Source organism: Sinocyclocheilus anshuiensis, unplaced genomic scaffold (genome assembly GCF_001515605.1).
Source record: "Sinocyclocheilus anshuiensis isolate Anshui unplaced genomic scaffold, SAMN03320099.WGS_v1.1 scaffold1480, whole genome shotgun sequence".
In the NCBI taxonomy this organism is placed as follows: Eukaryota; Metazoa; Chordata; class Actinopteri; order Cypriniformes; family Cyprinidae; genus Sinocyclocheilus; species Sinocyclocheilus anshuiensis.
Genome location: NW_015540932.1, coordinates 619,045 through 637,841, shown reverse-complemented (window position 1 = coordinate 637,841; position 18,797 = coordinate 619,045). Strand labels below are relative to the sequence as shown.

General features: G+C 35.6%; 1 protein-coding gene and 1 pseudogene across 1 annotated transcript in view; one reads left to right on the top strand and one right to left on the bottom strand.

The window, feature by feature from the left end:
- Positions 1-917: 917 nt before the first annotated feature.
- On the top strand, positions 918-6,897 carry LOC107689459 (epoxide hydrolase 1-like; annotated as a pseudogene).
- Positions 6,898-8,276: 1,379 nt separating this feature from the next.
- The window catches only part of slc5a6a (solute carrier family 5 member 6a), a 27,597-nt gene continuing 17,076 nt past the window's right edge, over positions 8,277-18,797 (bottom strand). Inside the window, exons 2-16 of the mRNA XM_016487450.1 lie at positions 16,151-16,575; positions 15,424-15,489; positions 15,049-15,100; positions 14,870-14,937; positions 14,084-14,238; positions 13,033-13,173; positions 12,752-12,881; positions 12,129-12,217; positions 11,936-12,048; positions 11,688-11,755; positions 11,473-11,559; positions 10,741-10,913; positions 10,472-10,575; positions 9,562-9,683; positions 8,277-9,464 (exon numbers count right to left, since the gene is read on the bottom strand). Coding sequence (XP_016342936.1) covers positions 9,303-9,464; positions 9,562-9,683; positions 10,472-10,575; positions 10,741-10,913; positions 11,473-11,559; positions 11,688-11,755; positions 11,936-12,048; positions 12,129-12,217; positions 12,752-12,881; positions 13,033-13,173; positions 14,084-14,238; positions 14,870-14,937; positions 15,049-15,100; positions 15,424-15,489; positions 16,151-16,498 — 1,878 coding nt within the window. The 5' untranslated portion in view covers positions 16,499-16,575 and the 3' untranslated portion in view covers positions 8,277-9,302. The remainder of the gene's footprint in view (positions 9,465-9,561; positions 9,684-10,471; positions 10,576-10,740; positions 10,914-11,472; positions 11,560-11,687; positions 11,756-11,935; positions 12,049-12,128; positions 12,218-12,751; positions 12,882-13,032; positions 13,174-14,083; positions 14,239-14,869; positions 14,938-15,048; positions 15,101-15,423; positions 15,490-16,150; positions 16,576-18,797) is intronic.

The following is an 18,797-nucleotide window of genomic DNA, read 5'->3' as shown; positions in this document are numbered from 1 at the left end:
AAAAACCTAAACAGTCTCAATTATCAAGCCATTTTGATTTTGGAGTGAATACCAGCACTCTCTTCCACCTTAAATACCACGACTGAGGTGAGACCCTTGAGCAAGTTCAGGTTAGCATGTTATAAACTTCTGAAACATTGGTGTTTCATATTTTAGAGCAGTCACTGCAATTTGTGGAAGAACTCAATCAAATCTGTATGTGGGAGTGTGTGTGTGAAAAAAATCAGATGTAACCCCCTTGTAATCCTTAACATTTTCATAAACGTAATTCCGTTACATGTAACTAGTTACTCCCCAACACTGGTGGTTGATAGATACAATATGCTGTTAACAACAGAAAATCTGGCCTACCTGTTTAGGATTACCTACCAGTATCTTCTGTCATGTTTCAGCGTACAAACCCTAACCCAGACAATAAGCTTGTCAGGATTTACAGCCGCAATATGTTAGTATAATAAGAGACTGATGGTTTAATAAGAGACAAATGTGTCTTACCTCAGAAAACACGCCCTGCTCCAGTCAGCTGTAAAATTTGTCTCGTGCACCCATTCAGTTTTTTTACCATACACAAAGCCTAAATAAATTTTCACAAATTACTTAAGTGAAGTTACGTTTTTAAAACGTTTTTTTTTTTTTGGTTACATTTGAATCTTTTACAGATTTCTAGAACGTTTTTATTGCAAAAGGTTATTACCTAACTACAATCACAATGCAACATTGTGAAATGTAAAAACGTTTGTTTGGTGTGTATTTATTTTGCACTACAATAAAGCCACAACTATTATCCGAAAAAAAAAAATTTGGTAGAAATACCGGTATGTCCGTAACTCTTTTCCATAGTGAAAGGGGGCGTGCTCAGCGCCTGATTGCATTGTGACTACAATGTGACTACATTTCCCGTGGTGCACTGGGCTTAGGTTACAGCATCTTCTTGGTGCTAAACGATCGCAGCATTACTTTGAGGTGAGTGTGCTTCATGTTTGGTGTTAGTAATCACGACGAATTTGCAAAATGTAGCTAGTTTGTTAGTTAATATTAATCTAAAGCAACAGCATATCAATCGGTTGTTGCTATAACTCGATCTTTACATGTATATTTATGAACATCAAATAACTGGTTATGCAAGTTTCTCGTGCAATGCTAAGTTTATTGACGTAAATGCAATTAAGAAGTAATTTCTGTGCAGGTTATGTTAGCAACTTGGTAGCTCATCGATTTTTTTTTCTTTCAAGAAAAACTGCAAAAGAGTTGCTTAGTCTCTTACTAGATCTCCATAAACATTTTTAGCCTCTTACATTAAAATCTGTTTATACAATTTGTTTGTACAGAAAGTAATATGTCAGAAGAGGTTATGTCTGATATTTTTGAGAAAAATTAATAATTAGAAGAACAGCCCACATTCTGACATTCCTGTTTACAAGGTATTTACTGTGCATTGGCAGTTAGACAGAGAAGAACTTTATCATGCATTGTGCCCCAAATGTTGTAACCACAGAGCTTTGTCCATCCTAATCCCAGTGTTGGGAATGTTGTGCAACAATAAACCTTTGCTCCATTTTTTTGCATGCATGCATTAAAAGCACGTTGCCTAGTGGTTGTATGAAAGGTTGCAGGTTCAATCCCTGCAAGAGTGATCCATGAGCTAACTATTGACATTTCTCCCACTTCAGTTTACTTCGAGGACATAAAAATGTAATTTGCTCCGTTCCAGGGCCCTAAACCATGTACAAAGAGTTGGCAGTGGCGTTGGGGCTCGGCGCGGTGGTAGCCCTGGTATTCCTGAAGAAGAGAAAGAGTTCCTGAAAGCTCAGGATGGGTGGTGGGGTGTGGGAGCTTGTCCCCAAGGACCTGAGGATGACAGTATCCGCCCTTTTAAAGTTGTAATGCAAATAATGCATCCCGTGTTGTTCCCTCACATCAAAATTCACAGACATATTTGTTTAGAGCTGTTTTGGACTGTTTTTGCCTGTAAACAGGGCTTGATCTGTGCATATTTCTCTCCTGATTCAGGCGAGACAACTTTTTCACTGGAGAAAGCATTATTATGGATAAAGAATTCATATTTTAGACAGAAGCAAAGGTTTGAAGTTAAAAACATCTTGATGAATTTGTTACTTAGAAACACAATTTTTCACTTCATGACATTAATTGATCAACTGGAGTCATGTGGATTATTGTGATGTTTTTATCAGCCGTTTCAGCTCTCATTCTTATGGCACCCATTCACTGAGGAAATGATGTAGTGCTAAATTTCTCCAGATCTGGTCTGATGAAGTAACACACTCATCTACATCTTGGATGACCTGAGGTTGAGTACATTTTCAGCAAATGTTTTTTTTTGGGTGAACTGTTCCTTTAAAAACTACATTTTCACCAGAAGATGCTTGTATTTTGCACATATTTTATAATACCCCACAACTGATTTCATTTTTGTTCTGTGTTGTGTTGTCCTCTATAACAAAAGGTATTGATATTCACTATGTTCACGTGAAACCAAAGAACCTGGCCGAGGGAACCCGTGCTGTGCCTCTGATGATGGTACATGGATGGCCAGGCTCCTTCTATGAGTTTTATGGCATCATCCCCCTGCTTACGGAGCCATCCAGTCCTGATGACATAACCTTCGAAGTCATTTTTCCCTCAATACCTGGTTATGGTTTCTCAGAGGCTCCACGTAAGAAAGGTAAAGGGCAAACAACCCAACCCAACAGATGTTTTATTGTTTCAAACACATGTAGATTAGTCTATTCAATTTTTTGCACAGGTTTTGACACTGTATGTGCAGCTCACATATTTAATAAACGGATGAAGAGGCTTGGTTTCAACCAGTACTATGTTCAGGGAGGAGACTGGGGCTCGCTTATTACCACTAATATGGCCCAGCTGAAGCCCAAGTATGTATAAAAGCATATAAAATTGGTTCTCAACTTTTTTGACTCTAAGGCCCTACTTTGTCCAAGACAATTGGTGCATTCAAGTGCCAATATATTTGTCATTTCATTAATTTCAACAAATGTACCATCAATGCAGATGCTGCATTTATTGCGTTTCCCATTTTTTTCTCACTTGTGTGCTTTCTTTTCAACATGATTTGAATGCACTAAAGACTTGAAGGCCCTTTGTTAAAGCTGATATTTACCTCTGGTTCTTAATAAAACATAAGTGGACAAAATGTTAATGTTGTAATTTTTTTTTTACATTTTAAAATTGTTAATATAATTTAAATAATTTTAAGAGTTATTGGGGCCCCCTGGTTGAGAACCCCTGTATTTCATCATATTGAAATCCTCAATTAGAATGCAGTAAATTAGTCAGATATATTACAAGAAGATAATGTGTATAGAAATAAACATTTCAAGTACTTGAAAGATTTCAAGAATTGATTTTTGTTGTTCATCTTTGTTGTCCTCAGTGCTGTGAAAGGCCTCCACATTAACTTTGCTCCCTCTGGACAAGCAGGCCTTCTCATGATGTTGTCTATACTTTTTGGTCGCCGATTCCCCAAACTCTTTGGCTTCACCGAGCATGATGTGAAACGCCTTTTCCCCACTATGGAAAAGCTTGTAGTAGACGCATTAAGGGAGACCGGATACATGCACATACAGTCCACTAAACCTGACACTGCAGGTGACAGACATATTGAAATATTTAGAATGTGCAGCTTTAAATAGACTTCACATATGAATCTGTTGTGACACTGGTCCATTGGATTCTACATTTGGTGTTATTGAACAACAGACTTTGATTTGAAGCTTGACTATTGCACAGGCCGTGGATTGAATGACTCTCCCGTTGGTTTGGCTGCCTACATTTTGGAGAAATTTTCGACCTGGACTGACCCTGAGTTTAAGAACCTTGAGGATGGTGGGCTGGAGAGGTAGTCATATTTGAGTTCAGCTTTATTATAGGTTGGTGAAATGTGTGTTCAGTTAAATAATCTGTCAATTCCCCAACAGGAAGTATTCTCTTGATGATCTCCTGACAAATGTGATGATCTACTGGACCTCTAGGTGCATTATATCCTCCATGCGTTTCTACAAGGAGAACTTCGGCAAAGGCCTGAACCAGCCCCATGCAAAGTAAGAGAACTACAGACTTTGATTAACATTACATGAAGCTGTATTTTCTGTTCAGTACTCATCAATATTGTGTTCCCAAAAGTATTTGAAATTTGGCACAGAAATTTGGGCAATGTGTAAATATGAACACTACTGTCTGAGGTCGGCAACATTTTTTGATGTGTTTTTGAAAGAAGTGTCTGTACTGTATATTAAAAATAAAGTTGAAACACTAATATTGTAAAATATTACAATTTATTACAGTTTTCTGTTTGAATATATATAAAAATGTCATAATTTTTTTTTTATTGTTATCAATGTTGAAAACATTTAAGATGCTTGATATTTTTGTGGAACCCTTGGTACATTATTTGAAGAATAAGAACAGTGTTTATTTGAAATAGACTTTTTGTTAGTCTTTACTATCACTTTTGATCTATTTGACCCTCTTAACTCTAGCACTTTCTATTCTATTTTAATTCTACTTTATCTATATTTATCTTCTGTTTTTTCTTTTTTTTTAAACAGCAGAAAAACAAACAAACACTAGTTTTCTATTTTTTCTATTCTATATCTACTTGTTTTTCTTTGTGTGTGTGTGTGTGTGTATATAAATACACCTTGCTACGTGTACTGTGTTAGGCTAACCGAGACTTGTCATTTGCACTTATATATTGTTGCTGTTTTGTTAGTTTTGACTGCTTTTATTGTCCTCATTTGTAAGTCGCTTTGGATAAAAGCGTCTGCTAAATGACTAAATGTAAATTTAATGCATTAACTTCTGAAGTAAAAATAAAATAAAATCTTACTGACCACAAATGTCAATCCAAAAATCACTAAATTAGTATGCCATGTCTCTCTTTTCCCAATAGGCTTCCAGTTTACGTTCCGACCGGTGTGGCCTCTTTCCCTAATGAGGTGATGCATTCCCCTAAATTGTGGGTGACCCAGAAATACCATAAGCTCAAGACTTACACTCCCATGGCTCGCGGGGGCCATTTTGCTGCTATGGAGGAGCCACAGTTATTGGCAGAGGATGTTCAGAACTTTGTCAAGATTGTGGAAAAGAGAAAGAAGAAATAAACAGTTCTATGTCCTTTTATTCATATTCATGGGACTAATGGTCCCCACTATTTAGATGCATAGATAAATGCATCTAAACAGAGATGACCATGAAGTAAAAAACAACCCCTGGACCACAACAAATGACTAATCCTTATCATTACTGTGTCATTACTGTTATTAAAAAAAATGCATTACATTCATTTTATGTAATGGCACTGCTTAATCCTAGAAATGTATTAACACAATTTTATTTGTATCATGTGCCTTAATTTTATTGCAGTTTAAATAATTATAATGACAGGAGCTTACTTACAGTGATTATTTGTGGAGATGCCGAAGTGTTCCGACAGTTTTCCGAATGGGACCACAGGAATCAATTTAATGCTGATGTTGAACTGTGTGAAATGATAGTCAATGCTTTATTGAAGCACTATTTTAATTGCAGTTATTGAATGATAGCAATACGTAGTAAAGACAGAAATCACAAAAGACTGTCGGGAAGACATTTTTATTGTTATCAAGACAAATTTTATATCACTTTCTCATTACAAACAATTAATCAAGAGGAAAAAATGAGTGTTCATGATTCAATGCCCACTAGAGTTGGTTAAGTATATCTGTTCCTCTATTCTGCATTCATCTACATAAATAAAGGTATCTTAGCTATAGATGCTCTGCTGGCCAATGCAACTTGCTCTTTTTCACATAATGGAAAGTTCTTGGCGAGAACTTTCACGACCAATCAAATAAAGAGACGCTAAGTGAAGGCACGACCAAAGCAATGAAGCTGGTCAGACTCCATTGCTTATGGTTTTCTGGAATGCATATTTGGGAAAATAAAATAGGAACACTTCTATTTAAAAAAATAAATATTCTCATAATATTTATATAAACATTATGTATCGAAATATTTATTTTGCACTAATGAGAGTTGCGCTTTCTGTAGAAAATGAGTATTTAAAAATGTCATTAAAAAAACAATTCTCACAGTAGAGTTCAGCGTTTTTGCAATTCTATTCAGTCTGTAAATGCAAGTGTTCTATACTATTAAAAGTATGGGTGTTTTAAAGCATTGTGCACACATAATTCAAGTAATTTCAGGTATGACAGATGGCAACTCTACATGATCCAGTCTTGCACATACATACATTATGACACTAATAATGCAAAACAAAACGTCTTCTACACAATTAATATAATGACCAAACTTATGAGAAATCAAGCTATGTTTACATTTTACAATAAAGAGATGATCTGTATTGTATTGATTGGAATGCTCAAGTTACTAAAATCCAAACTAATTTCTAATTTTCACACCAGAATGTCATCATTATTCTAATACATTGAACTGGATGGATTATAAAAAAAGTGTCATTGCGTGTTAAAGAATGACTGAACATTAAATTCATATCTATTCCATAGCAGATGCTTGCTAGCAAGTAATATCCCCAAACTGACAAATGTTTAATTTTGCATCTAATACCGTTAGGCTAAAAATTAGTCATAATTCATTGCTGTGAATATATTTCTGGAGCTCAAAAGAAATGTAGAGTAGTCATCACTCAACTAAAGGTAAAACCCTTGGGGCCATTTATACAGGATGTGTACTTGCGTTCAAAATGCAACAAACAACTTCAATGGAATTGAAGGCGCATCAAGATCCATTTAAAAAGATTGTTTAACATGAAGTAGCGTCCTAAAAATATGGTGTTCATTGCGTAAGATGCTAAAAAAAAGCTGCATGTAAAACAGTGCAGATGGACAAAAAGTAGCTAAGACAGTGCAATACGGAATCGATCTGAATGAGAAGTGAACAAGTGAGAAGTGGCACAGCGAAAAAAGATGTCAGTATTTCTTGCGCTTAAAAAAGCGAGTGCTCCAAAATGGGAAAAACGCAGGGTCTCAAGCCGCTTTATTTTAACGCTTTTATTTTAACTAGTGCTGTCAAACGATTAATCGCATCCAAAATAAAAGTTTTTGTTTACATAATATGTGTGCATACCGTGTATATTTATTATGTATATATAAAAGCACACACATACAGTACATATTTTGAAAATATTTACATGTATATTTATATTCATATAATTTATATATAAATATATTTAATATATAAACATTACATCTTTTTCTTAAATATATACATGCATGTGTTTGTATTTATATATACATAATAAATATACACAGTACACACACATATATTATGTGAACAAAAACTTTTATTTTGGATGCGATTAATCGCGATTAATCGTTTGACACCACTAATTTTCATGTTTTATTTTAATGCTTTTATTTTAACACTAATTTTAACTAATTGTAAAAGTGTAAAAACGCATCGCTTGTGAGTGCGATGCTGAAAAAGCAGTGAGTTACGGACGCAACGGTGTGTTTACTTTGGAAAATAATTTTAAAAACACACCACATTGGAATGCAAAAACGCATTCTATGTGAACCAACTTCTTATGTTTCCACATGTGATGAACATGATTACACATAGGATGATTCTTTGGAGATGAATGTTAAACTGAAACGTGTCGCCAGACCAAGATGATACACCCACAATAAAGAACCAAAAAAAGAAAAAAGAAACACCAGTTGAGACTTCATGAGACTTCCACAAACTGTTGACCCAGAGCGCATAACTTGAATATATAACCGACTGCCTGTGCTTGTGAGATTGTGACAGGTTCAGAGAAAGCTTTCATTCCAGTCATAGGCACAATACAAGAACCTAGGAATCCTACAGCAACTGCAAATGGTATGGCTTAGACTGAGGTCTGAAGTTAGGCTAGACAGCAAAACACAGAAAATGCCACTATAACATCAAAAAACGAATCAAATGACAAGAAAACGAGTGCAACCAAATCGATCCATATGCTAATACTGAGAATTATGGTCAGTAACTGAGGTTTCAATTCTATGCAGTTAGTCTTGATACTATAACAAGTATCTTCTATACACTGAAAAAAATGTTTCATTCATCCAATTAAAACAATTTAAGATTGTTTTAAAGATTGTTCTCCCAAAGATTTTGTTTCTTTTGGTAGCAAGTAACAAGTTATTTATTTTTCATTGGCTCAAGTTAAAAAATATAGATGTGAATCATTACCCTAAATTTGTTTTAATTGGATGAATGAAAAATTTTTTTCAGTGCATCTAAGATCAAACATTTGAATAGGCTATTATAACATTTAAAGAGCTTGTCTACATCAGAAGACCGTTTTCTAAAAAAAATCATCCATACCAAAAATAATATTAAATCTAGGCAAATCTGAAACTTCCTTTTTTGAGATGCTAAAGTATAGTTAGCCAGGCCCTCACAACGCAAAGCATCATGGGAATTCAATAGTGAGGTGTCCAGAAAAAATGGTCCTATCAGGGTCAGGCCCTTGCTCCATTTGGATGAGATGATGAAACGGCAAACTAATGCAACAATCCAGTCACAAAACTACGTCATACATTCATATGAGGAGGCACTTGTCACAAACAATGGGCTTCAATGAGGGAACTAGATTCAACATGCATTAGATTCATTGTATCTATCACAATATGAGACTTGCAGATGGTCTTTTCATGAACGTCAAGCTAAAAGTTGACCACATTTAAATTTGCAATATTAGCAATTCTTCATTCACTGTAAACTTTTAACTCAGTTTAGGGAACAAACACATTGACAATAGTGCTTTCAAGGCAAACAGAATGGAAAGGCTAATGTAGTGAACTTTGGAAGCGAAAAACCCCAAAACTCGAACGGCACCGACATTAAATGACTACAGATTTGTGCAAACTGTGGTCTTTCTGGTGATAAACCATTCATCTTAAACCTGACGTTCAGCATGATTTCTTTGATTTGTGCGTGTACGTATATCACGAACCAGCAATATTCAACAAGTATTCTTGAGATTCAATTTAGGCATGACACATAAACTGAAAGATTTAGGTGATCACTTGTGTCGCTTCAGCTCAACACATCTCAATTTGTTCAAGATCGAAACATCATAAAGTACCACATATAAATAAGACAACCCCTCACCTCAATCACTGGCAGTTGAGGGCACAACGTACCAATATTGTAAAGGGCCCACAACACAACCCACAACTTATGTGGACAATATTTTTGTTCTTCCCAGAGCCTGTGGGAAACTAAGACCCTTTAGGACTATCGCTGTGTGGGAGATTTCACAAGGCTGTTTCCTGCACTGTATGGGCCAGGTTACAAGTAGGCTGGGCGGTTATCTTTTCTCCTTCCTCTTCCCTGAGCTTTTCTTCCTCTTTAGTATAGGCAACGCCAATGCTCTCTTTCTGGGCCATCTGGTAAGGCTGACGGTCCAGGCCTTTGGACTATAGCATAGGCACATACATACATAAGCATTCATAATGGAAGAAGGAATGCTGTATTTGAAACTGGATATTGATTCGTAGCATTTAAGTGACTTACATTGTCCTCCAGTGGAGTAACACAGCAGAGTTTCTCCCTGTAGCGTTGGGGCAGAAAGAACAGCAAATTGCCAAGCACAGGGTAAATCGTACCTGGGTTTAACTCTTTCTCTTTCCAGGGCCCTGAGTGAACACAAAGCACAAAAATGTTGTTGTTGCAGCCTAATGATCAATGTTGTTATTGGTAACTACAACTAAATCTATTAAAAATCTATTTTATAAAAACCTTCAAATATACTTATTAGATAAAATGTTAAAAATTTGAGATGTTGCCATGATGTACTAAAATTGAAACTAAAATAAAACAAATAAAAATTGAAGCTACATAGAAATATTTAAAAAATGACGTAAAAAAAATTGTATATAAATAATACAAATTCTAAATACCGTAATACATATTCTTATAACGTGTTTTCAAAATTAAATGATTAACTTTTATATGTAATTGTACTAAAGCAAAAATACATTTAAATATTATCTTGAATATATTTACTTTGTATTAGTGTAAAAGTGTATCTACTCAAAACTGTAATATAAAAAGTATCAATTTAAGCTCAATTTAAATGTATTTGTAGAGCACTTTTTCCACATAACTCTATGCATATTCGTTTTATTATTTCAAATTACATTTTGTTTTTCCTTTTCTCTGAAATTTTTGCAAACCCACTAGCACCACCTTGCGGACTTCAATTTGAAAACACTTCCATAAATTCTTTGTGTCATTTTACTAGGCCAATGAATTCTAACCTTATCTTTAACATTTCACAGTTTAGACAACATGCAACATATTCACAAAGGTAGCTTTATCAGCAGCAAAACAAAACTTTAAACTGCTTTAAAGACTCACTGATAGAACCTAGGATACGGTAAGACGATTAGAGTGTTTGATGTGTTTTGGAAACACACTTTACCCGTGAGAAAGCTGACCAGTAGTCCCACCACAACAACTGTGGCAGAATTATGAGCACTGTACCACATGTATGATAGAGAGTACAAAGCCTGAACTCCAGAAGGCCTGAGAAGACAAGAAGATAAAATAAATGTGCCAATTCAGTCTGTAATTTAACTAAGATTAGTCTAAGCAGTTATTTAAAATAATTGCTTTCTGATTCGTCTGATGGAATCAAGCATTTTAGAACAGGAATGTCTTGAGCACCATTACTTTATTAAAAATATGGACCTTGTTTTAGGTGTGATGAGTGTCGTCATCACAGCTGTTGTCATGTTTCCCACATCAGGTATGACAGTGGCATTTATCACAGGTGGTACAGATGCAGACATTCGTGAAACAAAGCTGCCGATACCGATCCAGAAAGCCATGACCAGCCCTGATACCAGCCCAACCAGAGCACCCTGAAAACACACTCAGTCAGTAAGATTTAAATAATAATAATAATAATAGTCCTTTTAATAAGCAAGAATGAATTAAAATGATCAAAATCGAAGACTTCTACATTGTTATAAAAACATATATATTTCAAATAAACGCTTTTTTCAACTTTTTTTTTATTCATTAAAAAATCCTAGAGAAACAAATGTATCACGGTCTCCAAAATTTCCTCAAGCAGCACAACTGTTTTCAACAGTGACAATAATAAGAAATGTTTGAGCAACAAAATCACATATTAGAATGATTTTTGAAGGATCATGTGACACTGAAGACTGGAGTAATGATGCAGAAAATTCAGCTTTGCATCACAGAAATAAATTACATTTTTAAATCTATTCAAATAGAAAACTTCATAGAAAAGTTGTAATGATATTTCAGGATATTACTATTTTTTACTGTATTTTTTATCAAATAACTGCCGCTTTGGTGAGCATGAGAGACTCATGAAACTAAAAAATCTTACCAACCCCAATCTTTTGAACAGTTTTGTATATATGTGGATGCTTTGCTTGTTTGACTTACAGTGGAATTGGCCCAAGGGAAAAACATCCCGAGACAGAAAAGGCCAAGAAGAGGTCCACCCACCATCCCAAATATACTGAGTGCTGCCTAAGGATGTTAAAGAGATTGGGAAAAAACAGAGATATATAGATTATTGTTAACTTTATGAATGCATTACACTAAATTACACTTAAAATTTATCTGCATTTCTTATATTATTATATCATGGACCTCACCTGCAGCACAGAGCCCATTAAAGAGGCGATGTATGCCATAGCCAGACACACAAGACCATAGGCAAGAGCTGTGGGGGAATTTAATGACAAAAAAAATGACCCCACCATCCCAGGATTGCCTTTCAGCTTAGTATGGACAATATCTTGTACTAGACTCATTCTATGAGGAAGAGATGGATCACTCATAGAAAAATAATGAGTGAAATAATAAGCTCAGCCTTTCAGACAGTTATTGTAAAATAGCTTACCCAACATTTTTGATAACAGGGTGGCACGGGCCTCCGTCATGGGTCGTACGTGAGGTTTGATCAGATCTTCCATGGTAACCGTTGCCAGGGAGTTGAAGGCAGATGAGATTGTGCTGTAAGATAAGCTTAAAGATCAATATCAACATTGAAAATTATAATAGGAGGAAATGTCCTCACAAAATCTGGTTGATACCTGAGAGCTCCGCTAAACAGACAGGCGACAAACAGTCCTGGTAAACCAGGAAGATCTCTCAACACATCCATTACAAAGTACAGCACCATCTGCAGATGGAGAGAGAGGTGGAGAGTGATTTTCCCATAATAACTGTCAAATGGTGTGATGATCTTGATATCAAAGAACAACAAGAAGTGTTAGGATAACAAGAAGGATACAGAAGTGAATGATATTATTACAATTTTAATATATTTGAAATGCTGTTTATTCCAAAGCTGAATTTTCAGCAGTCATTACTCCAGTGTCACATGATCCTCAGAAATCATTCTAATATGCTGATTTGTTGCTCAAGAAACATTTCTTATTATCAATGTTAAAAACAACTGTACTGCTTAATATTTTTTGTGGAAACCATAATACATTTTGTTCAATACCCACAGAAAATAGAATAGATGAATAGAAAGTTTTTATTTGTATTTATTCAAAATCATTTGAATCTTTTGAGACATTCTAAATGTCTTATCTGTCATTTTTTGATCAATTTAATACATCCTTGCTGAAAAGTATTCATTTCCATAAAAAAAAAAAAATCATACAGTCCCCAAACATTTGAATGGTAGTATATATATTTTGTGTCTGACCTGGTCATTGCTTTTGACATAGCCCTTATCCAGCGGGCTGTCCTCTCCATATCGAGCATATATAACCAGACCCATTAAACAGCCCAACGTGAGCACAATCTGCTGGCATGGGAACACCGCATAACAGGACCTGAAGAACAAGACACCCCAAAAAACACTTCAAAATGTACTGGCACACAACACAACACAGCAGAAACAGCACAAACGGTGCATAAAACAACTTCACACTTTCAGATTCTATTGACTTAACCAGAGTGTGGAAGAGCTGGGTGTTTTCTTACATGATGGCCTCTTTCTCTGTGCGGGAGCTGAGGTATCTCTGGACCTGAGCCTGATTCACTCCATACAGGGCCAGCATGAGAAAAATTCCCCCAACTCCCAGAGTCCAGAACGTGTGCCTCTCTAAAGGGTCAGGGTTCAGGCTGCCATGGGGACCACAAAACAAAGAATGTTAGCTTCAGTTACAGTTCTGGTATGTGGAACAGTGTTTGTTAGATAATCTTAAAGGGATAGTTCACCGAAAAATGAAAATTCTGTCATTAATTACTCACCCTCAAGTTGTTCCAAACCCGTAAGACCTTCGTTTATCTTCGGAACACAAATTAAGATATTTTTGATGAAATGTGAGAGCTCTCAGACCCTGCATAGACAGCAACGCAACTGAAATGTTCCCAGGTCCAGAAACGTAGTAAGGACATCGGTAAAACAGTCCATGTGACATCAGTGGCTCAACTTCAGTTTTGCGAAGCTACGAGAATACTTTTTGAGCGCAAAGAAAACAAAAATAACATAATTTATTTAACAATTCTTCTCCCCCGAGTTACGTCTTCCGCCATTTTAGAGTATCACAACACATACGCATGCTTTCCCCTAAGCATAAACAATGCTGATTACGCAGATTACGTTCATGCGCGCGCTTTCTCCCCCGAACATAAACAACGCTGATTACACTCTTGGGCACTCTCCAAAATGGCAGAAGACGTAACTCGGGGGAGAAGAATTGTTAAATAAATTATGTTATTTTTGTTTTCTTTGCGCTCAAAAAGTATTCTCGTAGCTTTGCCAAACTGAAGTCACATGGACTGTTTTACCGATGTCCTTACTACGTTTCTGGACCTGGGAACATTTCAGTTGCGTTGCTGTCTATGCAGGGTCTGAGAGCTCTCACATTTCATCAAAAATATCTTAATTTGTGTTCCGAAGATAAACGAAGGTCTTACGGGTTTGGAACAACATGAGGGTGAATTTACATTTTGGGGTGAACTAACCCTTTAAAGGAACAGTTTAGATACTCATATATGAAACAAAATGATATTAAATCGCACCACTCACTCAAGGCCTGAGATACGGCTGCCGTTTTGTGCTTTCCTCCAAACTTCAGCGATGCCACCTGCCTGATGGGTACCAACTACAATCACTGCCAGCTGCCCCGCAAACATAACAATTGTCTGAAACACATCTGTCCAGATCACTGCTTTCAGACCACCCTGGAGAAGAAGAGAAGAGAGGAGCAGGTGTGTTATAATGTACACTACCATTCAAAAGTTTGGGGATTTTTTAATGTTGTTTAAAGAAATGCTCACCAAGGCTACATTCATTTGGTCAAAAACAGTAACAACTGCAATATTGTGAAATATTATTACAATTAGGAATGGCTGTTTTCTATATTAATATATTTTAAAATGTAATTTAATCCTGTGATGTTCAAGCTGAATTTTTTAATTATTTATTCCTCTCTTGATCCTTCAGAAATCATTCTCATTGGCATTCAAGAAACATTTCTATTTATTATAACATTGAAAACAGTTGTGCTGCTTAATATTTTTGTGTAAACCAGTATACATGTTTTTTGTATTATTTGATGAATAGAAAGTTCAAAAGAACAACATTTACTTGAAACGTAATTCTTTTGTAACATTATAAATGTCTTTTCTGTTACTTATGATTATTTGAATGCCACCCTGCTGATTAAAAGTGTTCATTTCTTTTTAAAAACCTTACTGACCCCATACTTGTGTAGCTGAGCAACAGTAAGTAAAAGAGAAAATAACTAAATGCATTTATGCCACACCACATGTAAACAATGAAATGATAAACCGATGCTTATCTCCAGCCTACCAAAGCTGTGTAAAGTGTGCACACCAATCCCATGGCCAGCACTGCCCCCCAAAGGTCAAAACCTGTTACTGTGATCACAAACAAATTCAAACATTTACAAGAGGAAAAACATGAAATAAACTACTTATCTGATTTACATCAACATGCGTGTCTTGTAATGCTTCAATAGTCTCAATTACCTGCATTAAGTGCAAGTGCTGGAGCATACAGAACAACTCCCATATAGATCACCTGCGTAAAAACATAATTTGACAGATGTAACAGTTGTAATGCTTGTTTTAGGACATAATAACTTGTTTCTCTGAATTTCCCCCTGTCTAGTAACTGATAGTGCTGAGAATCATTACACTTTAGACCCACAACGCTGAGTAAAATATTGTCCGTCTCAGTGGGGGGTTAGAATAAGTTTGTCGGTGAAAGTTCAAGTTTTTATACTGACAACTTTGTGCCTAACAAAACTGGAGTAAAAGACAATATTACTTTAGATTATTAGATTATACTCCTAAAGGTTTTAATATCCTATTGCACACATCCAGGTGGTAACCACAACTCACCATCTGAAAGATGAAGGTCACAGTGCCACATATCCGAACACTTTTACTAAAACGAAGTTCCAGATACTATGAAGAAGAAAAAGAAGGCAAGAATTTAATACAAACAGAAACAGTGTAAAATCCCATAGAGCGTGTTTTGGTACAGCCGGAGGACTGCAATTTACAAATATTACATAATAATTTTCAGTCAGATGGATTGAGATGGATTCATCAAGCATGCATTAAATTGAACAAATGTAATAATAAATACTTTCTAAAAACATTCCCCAAACTTTTGAACAGTATCTTATTTACTGTAATAAAATAGTATATTTGGATTTCTGGAATGCTTGATTTTGACGGGTTAGAATTCTGCTATCAAATATTTTTTGCATAATGTTGGGATTTATTTTGCTATACTAACTGACTGTCCATTATCCTTATAATGTTAAAGTGGGCTCCAAAAGTCTAAGACCACTTGTTGTGAGAATGCTTCAATTTTGCACTTGCAGGTCAATTTACAAAGTTCCCACCCTTCTGACCAATGAATATCCATGTTTTTTTCCCATTAACTTTCCAGTTGTTTAATGATTACTAGATAAGGATTTTGTAAAATCCTTAAATTTCAGACAAATTCCCTAATGGATCATTCACTTACTACTTTGTGAAACTGACTCTTGATTCCCAAAAAGTGACACATACTCCAGTCTCTCAAACAAACAAACAAAGTGAATTTCTAATGTACTACCTGATACGCGCTGCTAAGGTGGAGCCGATAGAAAACTGGTATGAAAACGTGTGCAGGGATGAGCAGGCCCAGGAAGTAGGAGCAGCCCAGGAACCAATACTGCGTGCCGTGTGTGTAAATCTCAGATGGGGCACCCAGGATGGCCACCGCTGATTGAAAGGTGGCCAGCAGTGAAAGGGACACCGGAAGGCAGCGCATGCTACGGTCGGCCAGCAGGAACTCCTGTGTGGTCCTCTGACGACCCCCTGAGAAGGCATAGTAAAGGCCGATTCCGGCGGAGGCCACTAGCAGCATGACGAAAATCACATAATCCACTGTGCTGAAGTGCATCTGAACTACGTCCCCCATGATGCCGTGAGGTCTGGAGAGGAACACACGGAGTGATGTGGCCCCTGAATGAACAGTGGCGTGTCAGTGGAGAGTTGCTATAAGAAATAAATAAAAAGATTGTTTAGGCAAAAATGCAGAATATCCACATTACACTTACTGTCTAGATTTAAAGATTTTCCAAATTAGCAGTAAGGAAACATTTCCACAAATGCATTGTGCAGTATGTGCAAAACAACTTAAAAGAGACAATGTATTTTAGAATCAGAATCAGAATCAGAAGAGCTTTATTACCAAGTATGTTTACACACACAAGGAATTTGACTTGACGACAGGAGCTTCCAGTGTAGAAGAAAGTACAAACATAGTGCAGACATACATGATAGTGCATACATACATAGGAATAACACAGAAGGGATGTAATATAACACTGTACACATTCACGAGAATGAAAGAGGAAAACTCCCGCGGCGAGTAGAAAGGTTTACAGTTTATGATGAGTGCCTCTAAATTAGGACAGCATACCTTTTTCAAATTGTTTTACATCACAATTTGGCCTTTTTATACACATAAAAAGTCGCAATCGAATCAAAGTAGCAATCAAGTTAATCTTCCGTATTGTGAAGTACGTACAAATGTAATAAGATTATCAAAAAAAAAGAATTCATCAGAAAGAAGTCTGTTTTTCTTACAGGATATATATACAGTATAACATACATAGATGAATCATTCACTATAAGATCTATAACATGTAGGCTTTTTTATTAGTAAACAATAAAGCAACAAGAACATTCTTCAAAATATCTTATGTTGCACAGAATTAAAATCATGTCAGTATGGAACGATAATTTTGTCAATGAAATTAGTGACAACATGTTTTTAATATTGTCACAACAATGAAGAAAAGAACCTTCATGGCAGGAATTAAGCTATTTTATAATTAATTAAGAGATTATTTAACTATATCATAATACAAATACATGTAACCTTAAATTACGTGTTAGTCAGTATGTGTAACACACAGTTGTTTTGTAATATCAGTAGAATTTCTAGAACTGCTGCTGTAAAGATGTCACTAAAGTTAAAGCTGAAAGCACTGCTGGCTCACCTCATTTGATTAAAGCTCTACATTATGTTTTCTGAGCTGCTAGTAGGTGGCCTTAGGACACAGCATGGTTTTAGCCGTGTGATTCAGCATGAAAACATTTAACAAAGGTTTAATTAAAAATAACACAGAAAACACATCATCTATGTAAAAGAATAATTAGATTGTTTTGGTTTCTATATTTCATGCCACTCAAAACTTCAAAGTAAATAAATGAAATAACTGAAAAGTTACAGTCTTGTTCTCATTGTTTTGTGAAGTTCCAGACATTGATCAATACAAAATAAATGTCTTAATGAGCCAAACAAAATGATTGCTCTCAGTGCCTTGTTCAAGAAATAAATAAATACATACATAAAATGAAATAAAATAAAACACAATCACTAGTTTATCAATCACACAACCCACTGAAAACCACGCACTGGTCTTGTGAGACATAATGACATAACAGTTTATTCGATGAGTCATCATGTGACTTAAAAATCTCTTTTTAATTTAATATTGTGCCACTAGGGCTTCCTGTCGTAACAAACCAGCTTACAAGCAACTATTCTAACATTTTCTGACATTCTGTAGTGCTCAAGCTTATATACACAAACATGTGGGTCAGTGTATTTAGGCCAGAGGAGTCAGACTCAATGATAAAATGTAATAGGTGACACTGAGAGGATGATGCTGATGAAATATAGCAAGTCAAACTATTATCACATACTGTAGCTTTACTATATATATATATATATACAGTGGGTACGGAAAGTATTCAGACCCCCTTCAAATACTTTCCGTACCCACTGTATATATATATATATATATATATATAAACCCATCAGTTTAAATTGTAATATATTTCAAAATTACTGTTTTTAATTTTGATTAAAAAATGCAACCTTGGTAAACACAAGAGTCTTTCAAAAACATTTTTAAAAAATCTTACCAACCCCAAACAGTATAGTGTAAACTTCAAAAGTGATCAGAAGAGACTGTCATGCATTTCAGACATATTTCATATTAATTCATGTCATGTAAATGACATTTAATAGCAGGCAAGTTACATAACACCCTGTAAAATGGTCAAAGGTCAAGCATCATACTAAACTTTCTTGCATTTGTGAGTTTGCTCATTGTCATTTATTCACTACACAATGTTAGGGATGTAACGATTAACCGCGAGCCGGTTGAAAATCGATTCAAATATGTGACAATTCAAATCGGTTG